This window comes from Oryx dammah, unplaced genomic scaffold (assembly GCF_014754425.2).
Source record: "Oryx dammah isolate SB20612 unplaced genomic scaffold, SCBI_Odam_1.1 HiC_scaffold_12, whole genome shotgun sequence".
NCBI lineage: Eukaryota > Metazoa > Chordata > Mammalia > Artiodactyla > Bovidae > Oryx > Oryx dammah.
In genome coordinates this window covers 50,228,525-50,253,956 of record NW_024070196.1, presented here as the reverse complement: position 1 = coordinate 50,253,956, position 25,432 = coordinate 50,228,525, and the positions used below count along the sequence as shown (strand labels likewise).

The 25,432-nt window shown below is 52.9% G+C and overlaps 1 protein-coding gene and 1 non-coding gene across 2 annotated transcripts in view; one reads left to right on the top strand and one right to left on the bottom strand.

The window, feature by feature from the left end:
• DHX37 (DEAH-box helicase 37) overlaps window positions 1-25,432 on the bottom strand; it is a 31,162-nt gene that overhangs the window by 1,445 nt on the left and 4,285 nt on the right. The window contains exons 3-25 of the mRNA XM_040250592.1: window positions 23,301-23,413; window positions 21,673-22,039; window positions 18,347-18,495; window positions 17,417-17,509; window positions 16,156-16,252; window positions 15,171-15,284; window positions 12,276-12,377; window positions 12,023-12,137; window positions 11,314-11,409; window positions 11,031-11,113; window positions 10,054-10,201; window positions 9,502-9,578; window positions 8,960-9,192; window positions 6,851-6,962; window positions 5,101-5,207; window positions 4,825-5,013; window positions 4,242-4,366; window positions 4,031-4,147; window positions 2,613-2,785; window positions 1,699-1,813; window positions 1,439-1,576; window positions 1,150-1,244; window positions 983-1,056 (exon numbers count right to left, since the gene is read on the bottom strand). Coding sequence (XP_040106526.1) covers window positions 983-1,056; window positions 1,150-1,244; window positions 1,439-1,576; window positions 1,699-1,813; window positions 2,613-2,785; window positions 4,031-4,147; window positions 4,242-4,366; window positions 4,825-5,013; window positions 5,101-5,207; window positions 6,851-6,962; window positions 8,960-9,192; window positions 9,502-9,578; window positions 10,054-10,201; window positions 11,031-11,113; window positions 11,314-11,409; window positions 12,023-12,137; window positions 12,276-12,377; window positions 15,171-15,284; window positions 16,156-16,252; window positions 17,417-17,509; window positions 18,347-18,495; window positions 21,673-22,039; window positions 23,301-23,413 — 3,032 coding nt within the window. The remainder of the gene's footprint in view (window positions 1-982; window positions 1,057-1,149; window positions 1,245-1,438; window positions 1,577-1,698; window positions 1,814-2,612; window positions 2,786-4,030; window positions 4,148-4,241; window positions 4,367-4,824; window positions 5,014-5,100; window positions 5,208-6,850; window positions 6,963-8,959; window positions 9,193-9,501; window positions 9,579-10,053; window positions 10,202-11,030; window positions 11,114-11,313; window positions 11,410-12,022; window positions 12,138-12,275; window positions 12,378-15,170; window positions 15,285-16,155; window positions 16,253-17,416; window positions 17,510-18,346; window positions 18,496-21,672; window positions 22,040-23,300; window positions 23,414-25,432) is intronic.
• TRNAR-UCU lies at window positions 12,631-12,703 on the top strand. The gene has a single exon. It is a non-coding gene; the product is annotated as a tRNA-Arg (tRNA).

Genomic DNA, 25,432 nt, shown 5'->3' with positions numbered 1-25,432 from the left:
ACTGCAGCCGGCCAGGCTCCTCTGTCCATGGGGATTCTCCAGGCAAGAATGCTGGAGTGGGTTGCTATTCCCTTCTCTGACCGATCTTCCCAACCTAGGGATTGAACCCAGGTTTCCCACTTTGCAGGCGGATTCTTTATCATCTGAGCCACCAGGGAAGCCTAAAGAGAGGAGCAGGGATAGGCCAAGACCAGGAGGAAGGGCAGGAGGAGGAAGATGATGGGTGGGATGGGGGTGGCTTCATGCTCACTGGGCAGAAGCCCCCAGGAGCACAGGTGTAGCCAGGGCACAGGTGTACAGGGTGCCTCCTGCTTGGACCTGGCAGCTCTATAATAGGCTGACTTGTTTAGTCACTAAGTCGTGTCTGACTCTCTGCAACCCCATGAACTGAAGCCCACTGGGTTCCTCTACCCATGGGATTCTCCAGGTAAGAATACTGAAGAGGGTTGCCATCTCCCTCTCCAGGAGATCTTCCTGACCCAGGGACTGAACTCACGTCTCCCGCATTATGGGCAGATTCTTTACCACTGAGCCATCTGAAGCCAACAGGTTGGCTAGTATCTCCCCAAAAATCCATGTCTGCCTAGAACCTCAGGATGTAACCTTATTTGGAAAGGTCTTTGCAGATGTAATTAAGACAAGGTCAAATGGGAGAGAGTGGACCCTGGATCCGATAACGTGAAAAGACACAGAGACAAGGGAAAGCCATGGGAAGAGAGAGGGAGAGACTAGAGGGATGTGGTGGCCAAGGGGTGCCTGGAACCACGAGGGTGGGAAGAGGCTAGGAGGCTCCTCCCCTGGAGCCCTCAGAGGGAGCGCAGCCCTGCCGACACCCCAACTTTGAACTTCTAACCTCCAGAACTATGAGAGAATACATGTCTGCTGTTCTAAGCCCCTCAGTGGGTAGGGATCTGTTACGGGAGCCCCAAGACACAGCTCTTCCACCACCTGCCTGACCCGATGCTCCCAGGGAAGCCCATACCTGGCCCATGTCTTCAGCATCGTGCTGGGGCTGGACAGCAAACAGCCCTTGTATGAGGCCAGCTTGGGGAAGACCTGGGGAGAGATCACAGGACAGTGGGGAACCCGGGGCTCATGACCTGCCCGTGGTGCCAAGGAAGAGGCTGAGGGAGTTGTTCGGCTGCTTACCTGCCCCTCCAGGAGAACCCGGGCAAAGTGTTTGTAGCAGTCAAGGCCTTCTGGAAAATCCACCTGGACAGCCGGGAGCGGCCAGCCAACGCGATCTGGAGCACAGGAGCTGGTGAGCGAGGGGCCGCGATGGATCCCCACGGCTCCCCACTCAGTCCCATCCCCACCCATCTGCAGGGTCCTGCAGCCTGGGATGACACTGCCCAGGACGCAGACACTTCCTAGGGCACACAGGGTGGGGAACCACGTGTCTGGAGCCCAAGGCCACTGGGAAGTCACCCTGACTCACAGAACACGCTAGCCTGGTGACACAGCATCCGCCCCTTCTCGGGGCAGTAGGTGGGGGGCGGCTCCTCCAGGGGCTTGTCAAACTGGCAGTAAGAAGGCAGCAGGACTGGGATCCACTGCATGTCCACGGTTGAGACACCTGGGGGTCCGGAAGTAGGGGACGGGGTCTCAGTGAGGGCTTGTGGGCTCTCCTCACACAGGTCCGGTGACACAGCTCACCAGAGGAAGGGGGTCAGGTGAGGGTTCAGCCAGTTGCACTACCTTTCATGTACATCTTGGTGGTCTCCACGATCTCCTGGTAGACCACAAACTCAGGGAGCTCCTTGAAGAGCACAGAACTGGGGTGGATGAAGACAGGGTCGTTGAGGAGGGGGGTCTGCAAGAGAGATGGTAGGTGGGGATGAGTCTGGGAGATACATGAGCAGCGCATGAGGCTGACCCCCGTGAATTCAGTTACACTCTTGGCCAGAAAAGCAGGACAGCATCCATCAAACGACAAATGGCTACACCAGCAGGGTGTGTCCACCGATGGAGTGGGTAGCCTGCTGGGAGAGGTACAGATACAGGCTACAGTTATGACCTGCCCAAAATGGGACACTAAGCTAAAAAAGCCAGTGTAAAAGGCCACACAGTGCAGGATCCCATTCATGGGAAACGCGTTAGAACAGCAAATCCATGTAGACAGAAAGCAGACTCAAGGGGTGTGGAGATTCAGAGAAAATATGGAGTGATACGGTGATGGGTACAGGGTGTCTTTTTTTGGGGGGATAAAAATCTTTTGAAATTAACTATGGTAATGGTTACACAACTCTGTGAATAGACCAGAAACCTCTGAATTGTACATTTTACAGTGGCGAGTATGGGATGTGCTTTCTGTCTCTGTTCAACGAAGTTGGGGGGAAGCTCACGCCCAAAGGGAGAAGCAGCTGCACTGCCATTTCACCTTGGTCCTAGGTGGGAACTTTCCCGGGGGCAGTGGGACCAGTGACCGAGGACGACAGGCCCACCCAGAGCCAAGGGTCCCCCCAGCTGCCGCTCACAGGCACCCTGACACTGTCCAGAGCCAGGTGTCTTAAGTGCCCAGGCTGCTAGGACACGAGACAGATGGGAGGGTGAGGAGGGCAGGGGCCCTGGGCATGACTGCCCCACTGGCCGTTCCCGAGCCAGCGGCAAACCTTGTAGGCGTTCTTCCACTTGTCGTCCACAAGGTCCTCGCTCTGGACTTTGCGGGCCAGGTGGTCACCCAGGCCGGCTGTCACAATCTGCCGCAGGTAGGTCACCTGGTTCTCGTTAGGTGGCTGCATCTTAGGGTCCACGAAGAGCCCGGCCTCAGGGCACATGGTGTTGACTGAGAGGAGAGCCAGGTGTCAGGACAGCTAGGCCCGGGCTGGTTCTGCCTGGCTTCAGCCACTTGTGTATCTAGGGCCCTGTGCACAGAGGTTGCTGGGAGACAAAGCCCCCAGTGGGGCAGAAACAGCTGCCCATACATGTCTGCTCCTTCCTTGGGACAAAACCCCAGTTTCCTTGTGGGCAGCAGACTATGCTGAGACAGCGTCCACCCGCCTCCCCGTCAGCCTCGGGGCAGGGAGCACACCCACCCAGGAGACCCAGTGCACAGGCCATGCTCTCTGAGCAGGACAGCGTGGAGACAGACCATCTCTCCCGAGGGCCCTGTGCTGCGGAGCCCTGGCGTGAGACCCAGGGTGAGGCCTCCTCCTTCCACACAAGAAGGATCTGAAGCCCATTGTGCAGCAGGGAGAAAGGAGATGGGGCTTTGGTCCTTGCTGTGTGAGTGGGAGGGGGCAGAAGGGTGAAAACAAGAAGGACCGGGAAGGCAGGAGGGAAGAGTGGGCTTGTGGATCTTAGTTCCCTGACCAGGGATGGAACCTGAGCCCCTTGCAGCGGAAGCCCCAAGTCCTAACTGCTGGACTGCCAGGGAATTCCAGGGCTTTCTGTTATGAGGTTTGCAATGTAGATCTGTCTTCTCTAGAAAACCTTCAGTGAAACCTATGTTGTTTAACTTAAAAGAGAAAGAAGAAGGAAAAAAAGGGGAAGGAAGCAGATCCCTGGGCTGGACAAAGAAGATCTGCCACCCATGCCAGGCCCTGATGTGGTTTCAAACAGGTCTGGTCCTCACTGTTCAGACTAAACGGGAGTGGAAAGTAGGGAGCTGAACTGCCATCTGCTCCCCAACTTCAACAAGAGAGGCCCCCTCCACTGCTGCAGAAACAAACCAGGGTTGGACCCTACTTGAGAGTAGAGACCCCTAGATGTGGCCACTGGGCAGGAGGTGCAGCCAGCAGCTGGCCCACGACAGAGGGCAATGAGAGGGACATCATCAAGGAAAAGATGAGAGTGACATACAACCTGATGAGAGAGCGTCCAGGGATCACTGCCCTGCTTGTGTGCATGTCCTTAGAGGACCACACAAGTGCCACACACTACAGTCAATTTTACTGAATATGTAAATTCGCAAAATGAGAACCGACTATATGTAGATGACATTGCTCAGAATGTCAACAGGGTCAAGTTCTCTGTTGGGTGTTGCCCAAGGATGGGAGGAGGCCAGAGGGTGGTGGTGGGGGGGCCGTACCTGCGGTGGTCAGCTGGCCCCGCAGGCGCCGGATCTCCATCATGGCCTTGTACCGCAGTCCATTGGCCTCGCAGAACTGGGGTGAGCAGCCTGCGTACTCGCAGGCTCCCACAGCGCCTGTGCAAAGAGGAGGGGAGCACTTGCTTGCTGCCCAGCCCTGCCCTCCCACCCTTCCCACCACCCACAGGCCACGCCCACATTGGGCACTCACCCAGCAGCACCATGAGGTCTCCAAGCTTCAGAGAAGCTCCTTGCCCTGCCCAGATCCTCTTCATCTGAGCCACGCGGGCCCGCTTGCCCTTCAGTCTGGCGAGCTCCTCGTCACTGGCGGCTGGCCTACGAGCACACGCCACTTGGGCTTTTTGCCCTGACACTTGTGGCCACAGGGGCAGGGGACCTGTCAGTTACTCAGAGTGGGCCCAGAAAATGCCTGGTGGGGTCTCTGATCACCATGATCGTGGTCTTGGGAATTCCCTGGAGGACCAGTGATTATGACTCTAGGTTTCCACTGCAGGGCGCACGGGTTTGTTTGATACCTGGTCAGCCAACTAAGATCCTACAAGCCTTGTGGCAGGGCAAAAATAAAAAACAAACCACTCCCCGACCCCCCCATCCGGAGATCTGTAAAGACTGGAACACTGGCAGGGCACAGGGAGGATGTAGATTTCAAACAAGACCACTCACTGAGTCAGTTATGCCCCAGGAGGCTGGATTTCACAGTATTGCTCAGCCCAGGGTGGTCTCCCCCCACCCACCCACCCTGATCCCTGAATGCCCGTCCCACAGCCCCCCACCTGTCCAGCTCCTCGAACAGCTCCCGGACGGTCATGGCGGCCACGATGGTGATGGCATAGGGCAGACAGCCATGTTGCCTGCTCAGCGCCAGCATCTTGGCATAGCGTGGCGCCACGGGGAACGTGGCCATGGTCCTGCCCAGCTCGGTGATGGGGCAGCTCAGCCGGGACCTCTGCAGCTGCTTCACCCTGGATGGAGGGTTAGCTCGGAGAGGGCTCAGAGTGGAGAATGGGGCGGGAGCTGGGCTCCCCGCTTCCCTCAAGTCCCTCCCCTACCTTTCTGTTTTGGGGGGAGCCTGTAGGGCACCCAGCGCAATCAGCAGCTCCTCAGCAGCGACGAGGGCCTCCATGGAGGGGGGTGTCGGAAAGGGGAAGTTGATGACCTAGGACACAGGGAGCCACGGCGGGAGACACGTGTAAATGCAGGGGAGGGCTGGAGGAGGGGGCGAGGGCAGGTCTGGCAAGGGGATGGGGCTCCCATTGCCTACCCTCCAAGCACCATTCACGCTCAGAACATGGGACATGGGGGCCTGGGCACAAAGTCCATGTGCCAGGGAACCCCAAAGGCCCTTTTTGTTCATTCACTCACATCATCTCTTACTCAAGAGCATGTACTGAGCACTTCGTGTGCACCAGGGGCTGTTCCTGGTGACAGAGGTTGATAAAACAAGACAAGGGCTGAACTAGGATATTGGGATTGACAGGTAAACACTACCGACACTATGCATAAAACAGCTAACTAACAAAAAACCACTGTAGAGCAGAGGGAATTCTACTCAGTGCCCTGTGGTGACCTACATGGGAAGGAAATTCAAGCAAGAGAGGAGATACGTATACATATAGCTGATTCACTTTGCTGTAGAGCAGAAATAAACACAGCACTGTAAAGCAACTATACGCCAATAAAAACAAAATGAAAAAATAATATGAACGAGACAAGGGCTCTGGCCCCACTGAGCTTTCATTGCAGATGACCAGTGAATGTATACTCAGTCGCACGTGAATAAACAGTCTCACGTGAGAAAATGTGCCCAGACAATGAGATGATCAGGGAACAGAGAGCAACCAGGCTCAGGGATTGCCTGAGGGTTGCTTAGAAAGAGTGACCAACTCAAAACCAGTGTTCAAATAAATAGTTGTATACAAATGTTCATGACAGCATTAGTTGTAGCAGCCAAAAGGTGAGAAACAACCCAAATGTCCATCAACAGATGGATAAACTATGGTCCATCCATCCATACGATAGAGTGCAATTCAGCCATAAAAAGGAAGGAAACTCTGACGTGTGTCAGTGTGGACAAACCTTTAAAACACAACCGCTGGTAAGTTCAGCCGTGGATGATCAAAACACAGAAATATAAAACAGCTATCAATTTATAGTATTTTCCAAAATAAACTGATTCAAACTGTCAGCTAGGTTCTTTGACAGTGGAAAAAAAAACCCAAACATACTAATTAATGAAAAGCATGATCCTCTCTTTTTATGATGTTATCTTACTGTGAACTGAATTGATAAATGAATTTTAAATTGGCTAAAACAAACAAAAATCCACAATGTTGACTTAAGTCAGATAAGAAAGAATAAGTATCAAAGGATTCTATTTTTATGAAATGTCCAAAATGTAAATTCCACAGAGATAAAAAGTAGACTCGTGGTTGCCAGTGGCTTGAGGGAGGTAGGCTTGGGAGTGACAGCTGATGGGGAGGGGGTTTCTCTGCCTACACCACCCCTCTGGAAGCAGGGAAGAGGCAAGTGACCTTTCCCCTAGAGGACCAAGTGGGCAGAACATCCCTTGAGTCCCAAGGTCACTGACCACCCTCTCCTCAGAAGGCACACTACTGGGAAGATAGGGGTCTCACAAGAGACCACCAGGGGGCTGGGTGAGGACCACGTGGCTCAGCTCTCAGAGCCACAGGGAATGGGGAACAGCCCCTGAGGGGGCTCAGGCTGCCCAAGAACACCAGTCTGAACTCAGGGACACTGGCAGGTCACTGGAGTGAGGGCAGGGCTGTGGCTACAACTGACCTTTTCGATGTTGAGAGCTTTCATTTGAAGGATCAAATCCTCCACCGGCCTCCGGGTGATTTCAGGAGGGGGATACTTCTCAAAGTCACCGAAAACTGCAGATGAGTAGAGTCTGAGCAGAGGGAAGCACCAGAGATTAAAAAAAAAAAAGGAAGTAAAAACAAGAGACTCAGCCAAACTACCTGGGATTGGATCTTGACTCCATCAACTTACTAGGCAAGGTATTTACCCTCTTCCTGCCTCACTTTCCTTACCTGTGAGATGGGCTAACACAGCAGCTACCCTGTCGAGACTGGGAAAGACTATTTATTTGGCTGTGGCGCGCAACATGTGGGATCCTAGTTCCCTGACCAGGGATCGAACCTGCGGCCCCTGCACTGAGAGTATGGTGTCTTACCACTGAACCACCAGGGAAGTCCCCAGTGAAGATCCTTTAGGTGTCACACAGAGTGCTTAGAACTGTGCCTGGCACATGGCGCTCAACTACTTTATCTCTTACTACTTTTCTTTGCATGGTCTCTCAATTTTCTTTCTTTTTTTTTTTTTGTAATTTAAAGCAAAGTTGAAAAGAATGGTGTAAAGTTACTTATTGAAGGGAAAAAAAAAAAAACCCAGCACATAAACTGGGAGAAAATTATCTGCCAATGATACCACTGACAAGGATCTAACATCAGGATCACCAGGGAATACTTACAACTAACCAATCAAAAGACAGACATGACTGAAAAATAAACAACAGATCTGAACAGACATCCCTCAAGAGGACACGTACAAATGGCCTATAAGCATGTGAAAAGATGCTCAATGTCATTAGAGAAATGCAAACCAAGACCACTGCGAGATACCATCTTGTACTTTCATTTCCATGAAGTGGAAAACGGCAAGCATTGGTGAGACGTGGAGAAATTAGAATCTTCACACACTGCTGGTGGGAATATAAAATGGGGTGCCTGCTGTGGAAACAGTCTGGCGTGTTCCTCAAAATGTCAGAATCACCAAATAACTGTGAGATTCTACTCCCTAGGTATTTACCCAAGAGACATGGAAACAGACATTCAAGTACTTGTACATGAGTGTTCACAGCAGCACTATACACAGGGGCCAAAATGTGGATGCAATCCAAGTGTCTATCAGCTGATGAACAGATGGGGTCCATCCAGTGTGCAACAGAATGTTGTTCTGCCATTAAAAGTAACGAAGCACTGACACAGGCTATGGATAAGCCTTGAAAACATGATGTGGGGTGAAAGAAGTCACATACAAAAGGTGACATACTGTCTGATTTCCTTTACAGAAAATGTCCCAAATGATCAGATCCATACAGACACGAAGTAGATAGTGGTTGCCACATCCTTGGGGGTGGGGATGGTAGGGAGGTGTGGGGAGAAACTGATTACTGGGTATTGGGTTTCTTTTGCAGTGATGAGAATATTTGAAAATGAACAGTAGTGGAACTTCTCTGGTGGTCCAGTGCCTAAGACTCCACACTCCCAATACAGGGGGCCCAGGTTCATTCTCTGGTCAGGGAACTACATCCGACACGCCACAACTAAGACCCAGAACAGCAAAATAAATAAATAAAAATACATTTTTTTAAGAAGAAAATTAATAGTGGTGATGGTTGTACAACTCTGAATATATGAAAATCCACAGAATTGCACATTTCAAAATGGTGAGCTTTATGCTATGGGAATGTGAAAGTGAAGTTACTCAGTCGTGTCTGACTCTGTGACTCCATGGACTGTAGCCCACCAGGCTCCTCCATCCATGGGATTTTCCAGGCAAGAGTACTGGAGTGGGTTGCCATTTCCTTCTCCGTGGGATCTTCCTGACCCAGGGATCAAACCCGGGTCTCCCACATTGTAGGCAGACGCTTTACCATCTGAGCCACCAGGGAAATCCTTATGCTATGGGAATCTGATGTCAATAAAGCTATTAATAAAATAAAAACAAAGGTGCTAATAAACACAGGGCCTGCTATCAGTAGCAGAATAATGAATGATGCAAGTACCTGCCTCCAGTAGGACATGGGACCCCCTTTCCCCAGATGAGGGCGGGTGACCACTGCACAGTAGCCCTGAGGACCCTGGGGGCCCCAGGGAGCCCCACCTGTAGCAGTGGCCGGGCTCTGTCCGGCCCGCGCGGCCGGCCCGCTGGTCAGCTGAGGCCTGGGAGACCCAGGTGACGCGAAAGGAGGACACGCCGGTGACACGGTCGTAGTGCCGCTTCTTGACCTTCCCACAGTCCACCACGTACTTGATGCCTGGGATGGTCAGGGACGTCTCGGCCACGTTGGTGGCCACGATACAGAGCCGTGTCCCCTCTGGGGGAGGTTGGAAGACCTAGGATGGAGGGGAGGGCGGGTGGCAGCAAGAAAATTGACCACTGTCTCGCCAGTCAGAGAAGAAATCATGGGACTGAGGTCAGAGGAAGTCAGCAGGCAGGGCAGGGCCTGGAGGTGACCAGGTCGATAGGTTCTCTCCTTGCCTACGGCCACTGTTCCCAAACTAAACGTGGGAATGCTCTCCAAGTAGGAGACCCCAAGACCCTCTCTAACAGCTGATGGGGAGGTGACCCAGGGCCTGACCTGCCCCCATCTCAACATCCTGGGAACCCCTGCTGGGCATCCATCCCAGGCCCCACCCGGTTACCTGCGCCTGTTTCTCCGGGGCCAGCAGCGAGTACAGAGGGAGCACGTGGAGGGGGAGCGAGGCATCGGGCTGCTCACCTGCAGGGGCAGCAGAGGTCGGCTGTATCTTGTGGCCCCAGCTGCTGGCACCCCTGCCTGCTCTGCCAGAGAGGCTCCCCTGCAGCTCCACTGCCAGGCCTCAACCCCGGGCACCGGTAGAGGGTGGGCACACTGCAGTCTCTCCTCGGGAGAGCCCCCAGTCCTGCATGGGGACCCCCAAGGGCTTGAGCGCAGCCCCTCCAACCTCTCACTGCCTGCAAAGCCAAGCCTGGGAGCGTCACCCCCATGACAACCAGCACAAGAGATATTTGAAGGCCTCCTCTGTGCTCGGCAGTTTCAGGAGCTCAGGAGACAGCAAAGGGTGGAGCAGGCAGAAACCCCAGCTCCCCTGGTCATCCCCAGGGAGGATTCCTCGCTCGACCCCGGCCCGGACAGCAGGAACCAGCGGCCTGGGGCTCAACAGGCAGCGGCCTGGGGCTCAACAGGCAGTGAGCGAGTCCCTGCCAGGTCCCACCTCCGTCCGCCCCGAGGTCCCCTGAGTCCAGGTCCAGGTCGGAGCCCAGGGCAGCCTCCTCCTCCTCGTCCATCTCTGCCTCCCTGTCCTCATCGCCTTCGCCCGCTGGCAGCACCGAGTAACTGTCCAAGCTGATCTGGGGCAGCATCTACGGTAAACAAGACGTCAGCATGGAGGGCTGCAGGTGGCCCTACATGGAGACTGGTGTCGCGAGCAGAGTCCGAGGCCACATGACCCCAGGCTGGTCGCATGATACCCCTGCCTCAGTGTCATCTGGGAGTCAGGAGTGGTCACAGGACTGCTCGTAGGGCTGCCCTGAGGACGCAGAGCTGACACATGTGAAGCCCTGAGGCCGCTGCAGAGCATGGTATAGAAGCAATAGTGAAGTCGTGCAAATGCCCTGGGGTGAAAGCCCCTCAGTGCCCAGCCCGCCCTCCCCAAGCTCTCCAGCAAACCCCAAGGGCCACTTTCTCTGTCCCACCCCTCCTGGGCATTTCTGCAGGTCCTGCTCAAGGCCTCAGGGCTGGGCCTTCCAGAAGCTTCCTCTCAGCCCCCAGCACAGGGAGCCCGGAATGTCTGAAATCCCAGCCCACCCTCCAGCCCCTGAGGTAGCACCAGCCAACCACTCCCTCCTTGGCAGGAAGGTTCAAGATCCCTGTTGCCCAACAAGGTCACCAGCATCCCTGAGGGCCCACTGGGCACCCGAAAAGTATCTAAAATGACCAAGGAATTGAATCTTAATTTTATTTGAGTTTTTCTGGCTATGCTGTGTAGCTCGCAGGATCTTAGCTTCCTGACCAGGGATTGAACCCAGGCTCTCAGTAGTTAAAATACTGAGTCCTAACCTCTGAATCACCAGGGAACGCCCTTATGTGGTTTTAATTAACTTTACATCTGTGCAGGTGCACAGAGCTGGTGCCCACCACGCAGACAAGGCAGCTTCAGAGCCTGGGCTGCCTTTTCTGGCCTCTACATACCGCGGCCTGGGCCTTCTTCGCCCGTGCCCGTGACTTCTTAAACCTCCTTGTTTCTTCTACCGAATCTTTCTGATCGTCCTTTTCTGGGAAAAGATGAACCAATTAGGAAGAAAGACATCTCTGGGCTCATGCCAGGTCAGCAGGATCCATCATTCATCAGGGTCACTGATTACCATTCATGGAGAAGGGAGGGCAAGCAAGGGACCGGCTCCTTTAGGGAGGTGCCAAAGGCCAGGCCGCCTGTCCCCAGCCTCTTGGGTGATGGGCTTCCACTTGGGGTTACCTGGAGGCCTGTGTCTGGTGAGGGGAAAGGCTCTTCTCAGCCTGCGGCACAGCGCGTGCACCTCCGCCTGCCCCGTGAGGAACACCAGGATGCCGCCTGCAGGGAGAACCAGACGCACCGTGACCCGCTTGTTCACGTGGCAGATGCAGCCTTGGTGATGACCGTGTGCCAGGCCCTGATCTGAGAGCTGGGGCGCAAGGAAGTGCCAGTCAAAGCAAAGCTGCAGAGGCCCAGACGAGCAATGGGACGAGCTGGGATGAGGAGCTAATCCTTTACCATGGAAACAAGCATTGAATCCCTGGACATGAGCACTGGGAAAGCAGGTCTACTCCCAGGAAGTGGGAGCAACCCAAGTATCCATCACCTGGTCAGTGGATAAATGGAACTACCAGAGCATGTGCCATGGGGATGTGGGGAGAACTGTGAGGCCAGGGGTGGGGTGGGCTCAGGAGGGATACTCAGGTGAAACACACCTGTCCACTTGCTGTGTGTCTGTGGGGACAAAAGGCACCCACAGCCCCACTGTCCGGTTAGTCTCTGAAGCCTCGCAATCCTTGGGGCAGAACAGGGCAGGGCAGGTGCGGTGAGTGCCCCGGGACCACTGCAGACACTGAGGTACAGAGAGGCCAGGTGCTACCCCGAGCCCCCGCTGCCTGCACCCCTGGGTCCGGAAGGGGAGGACCCCCGGCCCACCCCGCCAGGGTCTCACCTGCGGGCAGCATGCGATGGATCTTGCACACCTTCCGGAAGCACTCCCCACTGTAGTCTTCCAGTGGCGTCCGCTTGTTGAAATGCACCGTCACCGGGAACTGCCGGGACTCAACCTACCGGGAGGTACGGGGTCGGGTTTGGGGGATGATCTGAGCCCAGGCCTGAGCCCTCGCACTTCTCTGAACTCTGACCATGAAGGCTGCTACTACCCCAACCCTCAGGCAACCCCAAGGCCCTGGCCTGGATAGTACCTTGATGACTGGGGGTGGCTGGGTGAAGAGCCGCTGGTTCTGGGTGAAGTCCTCCACTCGCAGTGTGGCCGACATGATGAGCAGCTTCAGCGGCACGTGCCTCTGGGGAACGAGAGACCCGGGGACCCATGAGCGGCACATGCCTCTGGGGAACGAGAGACCCGGGGACCCATGGCCACCCGGGGCCAGGAACACTGACAGCAGGGTCGGGGGAGACTTCTGTCCTCCTGGTCTCATCTCCAGCCCCACAAACCTGCTCCTCAGCCCCTCTTCTGGATGCCAAAGATCCAAGAAAACAGTAGAAGTGGATGGTAGTGGCCTGTTGAAGGAGCCCTTAAGATCCCCCTGAGGGACTTCCCTGGTGGTCCAGTGGTTAGGACTCAGCACTTCTACTGCTGGGGACCAGGGTTCAATCCCTGGTCGGGGAACTAAGACAGTACAAGCAGTGTGTCATGGCGAAAAACAAACAAAGGCTTAAAAAAAAAAAGATTCTTGAGTCAAGCTCTGGTGACGTTAGGAGAGACAGGAGGGCTGAGCTTGGGGTCCACCCCACACACGGGAACAGTGGGTATGGCTGGTGTCAGCCCCCGCTCGACATCATGACTGTCTGTCTGTCCCCAAAATGGAGAAGGAGGTGCAGCCTGACTCAGGGATGGGTGCAGTGGGTGTGCCTGGTTTTCAGCCACCTCAGCAGCACCTCCTGTGCCCCCTGTAGCGGGCTCTGCTCTCAAGCCCGTGGAAGCTGTCTTCTGAAGCTTGTAAACTGCAAACCCCGGAAGTTCAGTGTCTTTGGTGAACAAAAGCCAAGGTGAGAGGCACGCTGCAGACCAAAGGTTCTGCCTCCTCCCCAACACAACCTCCCTGTCTGGCCCCACCCCCATGCACCTCTATGACCCCATGCGGCTCCTGTTCTTCCCACCTTACTCGCTCTGCTCCACCACCCTCAGCTGCCTAACCATCCTCAACGCACAAATCAAGACCACGGTGAGATGCTGCTAGAATGGTTGAGGACTAAAAACATGCAAAATGTCAAGTGTGGGTGAGGACGTGGAAGGCAGCCTGTACGCTGTGGGCGGGAACACGGGAGGCGTGACCACTGCAGAAGCCAGTCAGGAGCAGCTCAGATGATTACACGAGGAACCCCTGTGGGACCCGGCAACTCTGCCCTGGCACGGGCCCAAGAGAAAGGAAACACGGCCACCTGGACATGGACATTCACGAGAGATGGAAAGTGGGAAGAGCCCAAGTCTCCAACGGTAGATGGATGCGTATATGAAATGTGGTCCAGCCACACAATGGATGATGACTCGGCCATAAAAAGAAATGAAGCACTGACACACGCAACAATGGGATGAACTCTGAAAATGTGCTAAGTGAAAGAAGCCAGCCACAAAAGGCCACATGCTGGGACCTCCCTGGTGGTCCAGTGGCCAAGACTGTGCTCCCAATGCAGGGGGTCTGGGTTTGGTCCCTGATCAGGCAACTGGATCCTGCACACTGCAACAAAGATCAAAGATCTTGCATGCCACAACTATGACCTGGTGCAGCCAAATAAATAAATTTAAAAAAAATACACACACACATATTGTGTGATTTCATTTATGTGAAATATATGGAATAGATAAATCCGTAGAGATGGGAAACAGACTATGGATACCTTGAGATGGGAGAGTGGCGGAGGACCATGGAGATAGCTAAAAGGTTTCTTTTCAGGGTGATGAAAATATTTCAAAGTTGACTGTACTGATGGCATATAACTCTGAATATGCTGAAGCCCACTGAATTGCACACTTTAAATGCATCAATTACATAAAGTTAACAAAAAAACCCCAAAATGAAAACCTGACACAAGCCCTACACCTGCCCCAGGGCCTTTGCACCTGCTTTTCTTGACATTTAGAATCTCCTCCCCTTAGCAGCTGCTTCTCACTCCTCCCTTCCCCCAACCTCCACTGAAAGGCCACCCTCTCTGTGAGTCTCATCACACTACCAACCCTCCTACCTTCTGCCTGATTTTGCTCCCTCTTCCTGGTTTTGTCCACCAGGAATTCACAGGCTTCTGAGTGGCTTACTGCCAGTTGCCTTCCCTTAAACGGAAACCCCATGAGGGCAGGAACCTCTGTCTTGTTCACTGAGATCTGATCGGTGCCTGGCACACAGCACATACAGAACTGATGTCTGATGACAAAGGTTCTGCACTTCTAAGAACTGGGTATGAAAAAGCATCAACTTCTCAGTGAGACTGGTGGGAACTGTTCCATGGCACCCCATCCTAGCGCAGCATCCCTTTGATGACCATCCCTGCCCAATCGAGGGACGGGGGAAGATGGAGGGAAAAGTTGACCCCAGGCCAGGCACAGGGTGTCTCACAGCACATGGAGCATACGGGCTTGGTGGGCGGCCCCACCAGTTCTGTGGATTTCAAAGACCTGGCTGGTGTCTTAAAGCCAGATGCAGTGGGGTCTGGCTAAGTGCACACGTGCTCAATCAAGTCCAGCTCTTTGTAGCCCCATGGACTATAGCCCGCTAGGCTCCTCTGTCCATTGAATACTGGAGTGGGTTGCCATTTCCTTCTCCAAAGGATCATCCGGACCCAGGGATCAAACCTGCATCTCCTGCACTGGCAAGTGGATTCTTTACCACTCAGCCAGCTGGGAAGCCCACAGTGTCACCTGGCCCACCGTGAGCTCCTTGCTTGAGCCTCTTGCTCTGACGGAGGGAAAGGTAACATGACGGAGGCTGAACCTAGGGTTGGAATCTGTTTACACCAAGACCCCGAGCCCTCGCTCCTGGCCTGGAGGAGGCAGTTCTAGGAGACCCTCTCATGGCAGCAGTCCAGGTGTGGATGGGCGTAGGCTGAGTGGGCCTTGGGGTTCCCCGGCACCTCCTGCCTACCTTCTCCCGGAGACACACGATGCGGGACAGGAGGCCGATGAGGATGTCAGTGTACACACTCCTCTCATGGGCCTCGTCGATGATCACCACCTTGTACTTTAGCAGCAGGAAGTCCTATGGAGGAGAAGGGAGGAGGTCCAGGGATGAGGATGGCCACATGGACTGGAGCACCCCAGGATGAGTGTGCATCCCAAAGCACCCACTCAATGAACCACTTTGGTAGCTGGCACGGATACAAGAGCACTTGGCCTGCAGGGGGTTGTGGCCTATGGCCCCAGGCCTATTTCTCCATCTGTAAAATAGGACAAGAGGACCCATCTCAAGAGGTCATGGAGAAATTTCTATGACAATTACTGTTTGTAAAGCAGACAGCACAGAGCCTGGGGCCTGGCAGAGAAAAGGCAGCTGTGATCTATTAGAGCCAAGCTACCAATGCGGATGGTGGGGAGGCAGGCAGGAGACAGGGACCAGGGGATGTTGGGTGGGGACCAGGGGAAACAGGGCAGCACACACCACACAGACGGGGGCCATCAGAGCCCAAAACACTCTCGCAGCTGCCTTCACACTGATCTTGGCTGGCCTCGAGGCAGGAGTCACCTCTGCCCTCCCCAGAGATCCCTGCCCAGGGGGACCTCAGAGAGCCAGTGGGTAGCAGTGTGCTGTTGGCTAATGCATAAAGTCTGTGAACCAAACTGCAACAAACATACAAGCTCACATGTAATGAACACCGATTAGGTGTTCTGCTAAAGTGCTTTCATGCTTCACATGATTTAAAGCAATTAGGAGGAAGGTACCAGCTTGCAGATCAAGAACCCAAGGCCCAAAGAGGTTAAGTAACTTATCCAAGGTTACACAGCAACACAACAGTAAATGCAGTGCTTTGCCAAAATTTGTTATGCTGGCTGTTCACACTCTGGGTGACATCCCTAGCTTCCCACCCTTACGCTCACCAGCCTTGCTCTGTGACATGAGAAAAGCAACCAACCTTCTGGATTTCCTTGAGCAAGACACCATCAGTCATGAACTTGATTCTGGTCTCTTCGGTCACGTTTCCTTCATATCGGATCTGGTAGGAGACAACCCTGCAGGCACAAGCTACAGATCAGTCCCCGAGAGCTGTGGCTGCTTGGGGTGGTGGCTACTCCAAGGAGACAGGCAGAGTAGGCCTCGTCCTGCTAGGCAGGCGGCTAAGGGCAGGACCCACCAGCTTACCTACCAAGGCCCAGACACTGGGCCACTCTGCCTCCCTCTCTAGGACCCTAGCCTCCAGTGTGAGGGGTGAGGGGAGCTCACAGACAAGTGCAGAGCATGTTAATCACACATGCACACAGACCTTGGCTGGAGCCTGATGTAAACAATCAACTCTAAAAACTTTTTAGGAGGCAACCCGGGAAATGGGAACACGGAAGGAACACACTCAGGAGTTAGGACACACTTTTTAGTGATGGTGATGGTACTGCAATTATGTTTATAGTTGTCCTTAAAAAAAATGTTACAGGGCTTCCCTGGTGGCTCAGATGGTAAAGAGTCCATCTGCAATGCAAGAGACCTGGGTTCAGTCCCTGGGTTGGGAAGATCCCCTGGAGGAGTGCATGGCAACCCACTCCAGTATTCTTGCCTGGAGAATCCCCATGTACAGAGGGGACTGGTGGGCTACAGTCCATGGGGTCACAAAGAGTCAGACAAGACTGAGCAACTAGGCACCCTGGTGGTCCAGTGTTTAGAACTCTGAGCTTCCACTGCAGGGGTCCAGATTCAGTCCTCAGTTGGGAAACTAAGATCCCCAAGCTACGAGGGGCAGCCAAAAACAAACAAACAAAAATCCCCAAAACAGAGCCTTGATCTTTCAGACCTACACGATGAAATATTGAGGCTGAGATGATAAGACATCTGAAACTTACTCCCCAAGAACTGAGGGAGAGCACGGGGCACAGATGACACAGAGCTGGTAACGAGGTGACAATTCCTGAAACCGGGTTTTGGGTACATGGGGGGCTCGTTATACTAGTCTTTCCACTTTTGCATGTGGTTGGAAACTTAACACTAACAAGTTAAATAAAGAGGATGAAAGAAAGTGGGGGCAGCTTTGTGTATACTATAAATTTCAAGATATGCAATGAAATGACATAGGAAAGATACGGACATCTGTGAATAGCCGCCAGGGTGAACGAGGGCGTGTGTCATGGCTCAGATTGGTGGGTCTGGAGGGCCACCTTCAACCCTCCTCCATGAAGCACAGCACTCACCGTGGCGACAGATTCATCTCCTTGGCCACTCGCTGGGACATGGCCACGGCGGCTACTCGGCGGGGCTCTGTGACGCCGATGATGCTGTTGTCGCTGTGAGGGGGAGAACACACGGCTGAATTTCAGGCAGGAAGGACTTACCCAGCAGGCGCGAGGCTGCTGTCTCTACAAACTTCCCCGGCTGGTGTCTGGGATCCTGGATTTCAGGGGCCTCCCACCTCTCCCTGATGGATAAGAAGGGCTCCCTGGGCTTGGACTGTCAGTACAAACCACACGGTTCATGCTGACAACTGCTTTCCTTCAGGGAGTCTAGAATTTGGCAGGTACCAGGCAGACAGTGCCCACGTGACCAACCCCCAACGAAGAACCCCGGGCGCTGAGTCTCTATGGGCATCCTAGTAGAGGATACTCATATGTGTTATCACAACTCATCACTGGGGGAAAGAAGCATGTCCTATGTGACCTCCCAGGAGAGGGCTCTGGGAGCCTACACCTGGTTCCCCCAGACTTCACCCCATGTGCCTTCCTCCTTTGCTGATGGAACACTGTGTCCTTCACTGTACGACCTGGGAGTCTTCCAAGAAAATTGCTGAACTTTTGAGTGGTCTTGGGGACCTCGACACACGGGTCAAAAGGGCTAACAGGAGATGACACACCGCCGCTCCCACTAGGAACTGATCTAAGTGTTTTACACAGATCCAGTCATTTCCTCTACATAACCCTGTGAAGTAGGTGGCAATGATGAGCCCCCATCTCACAGCTGAGGCAACTGAGGTCCAGAGAGGTTAAGGAGCTTGCCCCAAGTCACACAGCATGTCAACCACAGAACTGGAATTAGATCTCCAGGAGCCCGTGCTCCTGACGACTTTGGGGAACTACGTCTCACTGCCACCTGAGAGGCCTGCGGGGGACCCTGTGGCCAGCCCCCACCTGCTGTAGCCTGCTTCGTAGAGAAACTGCGGCACCTGGGTGGTCTTCCCGCTGCCAGTCTCACCACATACGATGACAATAGGGTGCTCAGCCACTGCCTCCATGATCACTTGTTCTTCAGCGAGAATCGGGAGCTTCAGCCGCTCTTCCTGGTGAGAGAGAGGAAGTCAGACGCAGGGAATGGGGGGTAGAGGGGGGTTGCAGCCGCTGCAGAAGGGCAGACGGGATGAGGGGACTTTGTTCAAAGCAAGACTATACAGGTGATGTGGTTCCTACCAAGACAGCAGCTGGCACCCAGTTAAGGGGGAACAGGTGGGCCCCCCTGGAGGATGGAAGCCTTGACGGCTGGGGAGGGGGCCAGAGACATGGGTTGAGTCCTTCAGAATGTCACACCCGGCATCCAAAGGGTCAGCCTGGTGCAGAGAAGCCCCTGTGCAGCACGAGAACCGGCTGCTGCCGGGGGAGTTCGCACTTACGGGAGAGGCAATTCAGCAAACACCCGGGCGCTAATTTTACCACAATTCAGGATGTGAGGCACAGCGTCACATCCTAGGCGTGATTCTGCTAGGTACTCACACGTACGCAGATGCACACACACACACATGCACACACGAGTATTGCATAGTGAGGGAGGAGTTTCGTGAACCCCTGCTTGCTCTGATTATGTGTGAAGCACGCCTAATTTTAAAAATTCTGTTCTCTACTTCTATTCTATTGGTTAAAAAAAGCAGCACTGGCCATCTCATGACCCCATGATGGCTGTGACCTCCAATTTGCAAACCCTGTCCCGCAAAGTTTTGCATCTGTGATGGCAAGAAGAGGACAGGAACATGTAAAGCAGCAGAGAAGATGGGAGCAAAAAGCAAGAACATCTCAAATGTCCAGCCTGAGAGGACTACTTAAACCGTGCTCTATTCAAGCAGAGGAATACTCTACAGCAGTTTCAAAACCAAACCAAATGGACCTCAGTGACATACATCTTCACAGATAAGTAAATCCCAGGAACATAATGCTGATTAACAAAAAAACAAAGTGCAGGAAAACATTTATACATTTATGATACAAGGCCACTTATAAACCTAGGCTCAGGAATACACTTGTGGAAAAACCACAGAGAAAGGCCAAGGGAGGAACCCCGGGGGGCACCAGGGATGCTGGATGGTGGAGCCTTGTCGCTCAAACAATGTGTGGAGCAGAATCCCACACCCCTCACTTGCCAGTGGATAGCATCAGGCTCTGACATCACTGACAAGGAAACCTTTGTGGCGTGAAGCCAGGGGCACTTCAAGGTCTGTTTGAGCAGTGAGCTCACCCTAATAATTCTTTATGTGTGTCGAGGGAATTTGTAATTTCCTCGATTCTGTCTCATCGCAGCAAAAATCTGAAGCCCTTGGACGGACCAGGGTCAAAAACCCTTGGATGGACCAGTGTTACAGCTCAGTTTTATTCAGAAAGTAAAGAAAAATACATCCTCAAGGCGTGAGGGCATGCGACCCAAAAGACAAGACGAGAATAGAGGCCCAAGTTTGGCTCTTCTTTTTATATGTTTTTTTCTCCTCCCCCTGAGGCTGCCCTATATAAACTGGGCTAGCCAGAAGTGCCGTTTGTTTTACCTGAGGTGTTCACTCTGGTCCTCAGACCTTCCTTTGTTCTATTTTCATGGGCTTTTCCCTTCCTTGTCTTTTTGCCACCACCATTCTGGACTCCTTTTTCCTATTCTACCTACCTAACATATATAAGCACACAAATGTACCTGTGACAGGAAGTGCAATCTCATTAAACTGTGTATGTTAAGTTGCTTCAGTTGTGTCCGACTCTTTGTGACCCCATGGACTGTAGCCCACAAGGCTCCTCTGTCCAGGGATTCTCCAGGCAAGAAAATTGGAGTGGGTTGCTGTGCCCTGCTCCAGGGGATCTCTCTGATCTAGGGATCAAACCTGCGTCTTTTACGTTTCCTGCATTGGCAGTTGGGTTCTTTACCACTAGCACCACCTGGGAAGCCCTCTCAGTAAACTGCTGCTGCTGCTAAGTCGCTTCAGGCGTGTCCAACTCTGTGCAACCCCATAGACGGCAGCCCACCAGGCTCCGCCGTCCCTGGGATTCTCTAGGCAAGAACACTGGAGTGGGTTGCCATTTCCTTCTCCAATGCGTGAAAGTGAAAAGTGAAAGGGAAGTCACTCAGTTGTGTCCGACTCTTCGTGACCCCATAGACCGCAGCCTACCAGGCTCCGCCGTCCCTGGGATGCTCCAGGCAAGGACACTGGAGTGAGGTGCCATTGCCTTCTCAGTAAACTACTACTTTTCATATGGAACAGTGACTAATATTTTCTATTCTTTTCCATTAAAAAAAAAAAAGCTGGTCACATCCCATATGTTCCCACAATCTAATCTGTGGTTTGAAACTGCTGCTCTGAGACCCATGATCCCTCTGCCTCAGGCCCTTTGCTCATGCAGTTCTCAGTATGGGACGGCCCCCCTGTTCTCCGCTGGTCACTGAGCTCTTTCCCTAGAAGACACTTTCCCTGAGAAGCCTATCTACTCCCACACTGCCCCCTCATGGTACCCGATCTTCCCTTCCATGGATCTTGTCCCTCCCCTTGTGTGACACTGTGTTGTCCATCTTGGTCTCGTCTGCTGGACTGAAAGTTCCAGAGGCTGTAGACTGCTCTATTTCCTGGGCTGGCGGGTGGACGGAGTAACCACCATCTACAATGGGCCAAACCCTGAGGCATCACCAACCTCAAAGCAGTCTCATTAAACGACTTATTCTTAATGGGAACAATGCACTAATATTTTTTGTTCTATTCTTCCATGGGCCTTGAGCTTCCTATCCCTTAATCTTGTTGTCGTGACAACCCAGTAAGACACTCACTCTACCAGACAAGGAAACCAAGTGCAGAGAGGTGGAACCCCTGTGAGTACACAGGTACCCCCATTCCACAGATCAAGAAAACAGGGCCCAGGAATGAGCTGGGACGTGGAGGGATCAGCGATCCGTTCCAGACCAACTGACTCCATAGCCTAAGCTCTTGTCCCGAGGAGTGGACACTTGGGCCCAGGACCCGTGGTCAGAGGCTGCAGGTGACAGCGACCAGAAGATGAGAAAGGCAGCTGACAACCATCTCAAGAGCCCCACCACATGCCAGGCACTTGTTCACCAGCCTGACAAGGCAGGCACAGCTATCCCCCTTTTCCAGATGATGAAACCTAGACACAGAAGGCGATGCAACCTGCTTAGATCCCGGGATGCCCTCTCGCTGCACCCACAGCCTCCACTGTACTGACCTGATCCCCTAAGCTCTCCATCAAACACCGAAGTGACCAACCTGCATTTCGGGGGAGCGGTTCACAGGGATGAAGACGGCAGGCTTCAATGGGGGCCTGGCCAGGGCAGAGGCTGCCGCGGGAGTAGCTGCCGGAGGGGCAGGAGTCTCGGCTGGGCCTCTGGGCAGTGGGCTCTGGCCCCTGGCCCCAGACGGAGCTGGTGGCAGGTGCGATGGGGCCGACCCTGCACTGGCCTCTGACTGACTGTCTGTTGGGGCCTCTGACTGTCTGTCTGTTGGGGCCTCCTCGGGTTCAGAGTCCACTGAGGATTCAGACTCCTCTTCTGCCTCCCGGCGGCGGCGCTTCCGGTGGGCCCCACTGAGGCTGCTGATCTTCTCTGGACCCTGGGCTGCCATATCATCTGGTTTCCTGCAGGGAAGGCCAGAAATCAGACTCTAGGATGGGCCGGCCAACCTGAGGCAGCTCTGGGTTGCTGAAGGCTCATCAGAGGCAGGACTCAGAGACCACGCCCCTTCCTGCCTCAGGGCCTTTGCACCCGCTGTCCATGGTCCCTGCAGGTAGCTTCTCCCACACTTGACTCAAAGGTCGCCTCTCAGGAAGACTTCCCCTGACTCTGCAGCCTCAATCACCTCTCCCACGCCCTCCATCCTCCTTGCCCTGCTCTTTTCTACTGAGCAATTATAGCACTAGATTTATGTGTATTTATCTAACTACTGCCCATCTCCCCACTATTAGAACGTAAGCTCCTTATGGGAAGAAACTTTATTTTTGTGCACTGCTCTATTTCTAGGGCCCAGAGGAGAGCCTGAGATGCAGTTTGCATTCAATAAGCAGTCATTAAATGTGCCACAAGTCTTATGGGCCAGGACTGGAAATGAACACAGTGGGCCAAGTGTGAGGGAGCAACGAGCAGGGGCCTGAGCTGAGGGAACACATAGGCCCTACCTAAGACCAGCTGCCCTATGGGAATGCCAGCTGGTGTGGTCACATCATTCAACAGGTCAAGACTGGGGCAGGAAGGGGAACCCGGATTTTAACATGAAATCTCCTAGTTCTTAAATATCGACCGTGGAAGTGTCTGTCTTCCAAAATGCATGGTCACTCACATACTCAAAATGTGATCTTATGTGCAAACGGGGTGTTTGCAGATGTCATGAAGATGAGGCCAAACTGAGTTAGGGTCCTTATAAGAACAGAAAACAGAGACCCAGACCCAGACAGGAGAAGGCCATGGAAGACTCAGAGAGACACATGGTACAAGGACACACAGACTGGGGTGACGTGGGCTGCTGGGGGACAGAAGCTGTCCCCCCAGAAGCTGGGGGACAGAATGGAACAGATTCTCCAGCCTCTGGCAGGAAACAACCCCACTGACACTTGACTTTGGACTTCTGGCCATCAGAGCCACGAGAATAAATTCCTCTTGTGTTAAGGTACCTGGTTTGTGGTGCCTGGTTACTGAAGCTCTAGAAGACCCACATGTGGGCAAAAGATCCCAGCACATTAAGCAGCATGTGAGGTCTCTACCCATTGGACGTATTTTAGCACATGGGTCATTGCAAATGTATTTTCTCATAACCCCAGAAGACCCCATGACTCCCAAGACATTCCCCCACCCTGGGAGCCCTGGAGGGAGGAACGGGCTTCAGAGAGGAACCTGGTGACTTACTCTTTGGTGTGGTACATGCGATCTCCAGTGCCCAGCTTGGACGTGGTGTAGAAGAGTCTCATCTCAGCTTCTGAAACCTGGACTTCACTCAATTTCTGTAGCATCTCAGCTCGCTGGGGAAGGAAATGAGTGTTATACATTTGGCATCATGAGCCTCTCTTTAGAAGGGAAGTTGAGACTCTAAATAAATTTACAGCATCTCTAACACCCACAGTCTTTTTTAAACCAAAGGCTGAACTTCAATTGCCTGGCGTCACAGTGTTCTTAACCTTGACAGACATGTGAGCTTGGGGTGGCTTCTCGTCCCCTTACAGAGTCTGTGGTTGGATAAACAAAGTTCTCTTTGCCCCATGGTGTGTCACAAGAGATTATCGACTAGCCAGATGCCCATCAAAGGGAGATGGAATAAAGTAGGGCCCATCTGTATAATGCAAGACTCCCTGGCAGTTAGTACAAAGGAGGAATAGCTCTTTGTGTGATGGGAAGTAGTCCCCACGCTATCTGGAATAAAGCAGTGAGAGGTGGGCCCAGTTGGCCCCCTTCCTCTGGGTGAACGAGTTACGAGTGTTTGTTTCACTATTCTTGAAATCATAGATACTTTAATATGTGCTCATATATGTGTATATATGTACACACACACATATATACACGTGTGCACAAATTTCTTAATTGAGAAAAGAAAAAACAACGTACAAAACAGCAAGCAAAGATGCTCGCAGGATTAAAAACAGCACACAATCACAGGACAGCGAGTCCTCCCCTGGATGAAGAGCTCCAGGGACTGATGTCAGAGCTGCTAATGGCAGGCTGGTGTGTGTCCTCTGGTGGCCACAGCACCCTGTGTGGTCACCCTGTCAGAAAGACTAAGGAGGGATGGGAGAGAGGTTCAAGAGGGAGGGGATATATGGACACTTATAACTGATTCACTTTGTTATACAGCAGAAAGTAACACAGCATTATAAAGCAATTATACTCCAATTTAAAAAGACTGTCAGGAGGTAGTCTCCTGAAGCCTTTAGATCAAGTTTCTTGGTCTCCACACACTACCATTTAGAGTCAGATAATTTTTTGATGCTCTGGGCACTGCAGGCTATTTAACAGCATCCCAGGCCTCTACCCTGCAAAATGCTAGTAGCATCCTCCAAATCGTCACAAGTCCAAAAGTCTCCAGACTTGGCCAAATGGTCTCAGTGGGGGCAAAACCGTCTCTGTTGAGTCACTGCCCCAGACCCGAATACCAATTTATAGGAAATTGGACAATGGAAGAACACTTTTTAAATTACAGAGATACAAAAATTTAACCCAGACCATGGGAAAGTCTTTGAGACAAACAAATCAGTCTCTGCAACAAATGGTAAGGGGGAAAGACAAGAGATGGGGTGGGGAGTGCAACGAAATGGTGCAAAGTTTGACTATTTACTGGATATTTGATGGTGTTTTGAAAAAAATCTGGACACGTTAAAAGGCACTGCGGTTACTGGAAATGGTCTTTACTTTAGAGATGCAAACTGAAACATTCAGGGATACAATGCTACATAATGGGTTGAATGGTGGCCCTTCAAAACGATACATCCATGTCCCAGTGCATGCTAAGTTGCTTCACTCATGTCCTACTCTTTGCGATCCTATGGACTGAAGCCTGCTAGGCTCCTCTGTCTATGGAGATTCTCCAGGCAAGAATGCTGGAGTGGGTTGCCATGCCCTGCTCCAGGGGATCTTCTGAACTCAGAGATCACACGCGAGTCTCTTACGTTTCCTGCACTGGCAGGCGGGTTCTTTACCACTAGTGCCACCTGGGAAGCCCGTGTCCCAGGATGGGATCTTATTCAAGTTAAGGGTAATTCAGGATCTCAAGCTGAGATACTGGAATAACCAGGTGAATCTTAAATTCAAAGACAAGTGTCCTTATCAGAGATACACAGAGGAGAGACACACAGGGGAGCAGCCCATGTGAAGATGCGGGCAGAGAATGGAGTGATGTGGCCACAAGCCAAGGAAACCTGGAGCCACCAGGATTTGGAAGAGGCCAGGTACTGCCCTCCCCTGGAGCCTTCAGAAGGAGCAGACTTCAGAAGATTTCAGACTTCTGGCTTCCAGATCAGCAAGGGAACCCATTTCCATTGTTTAAGACA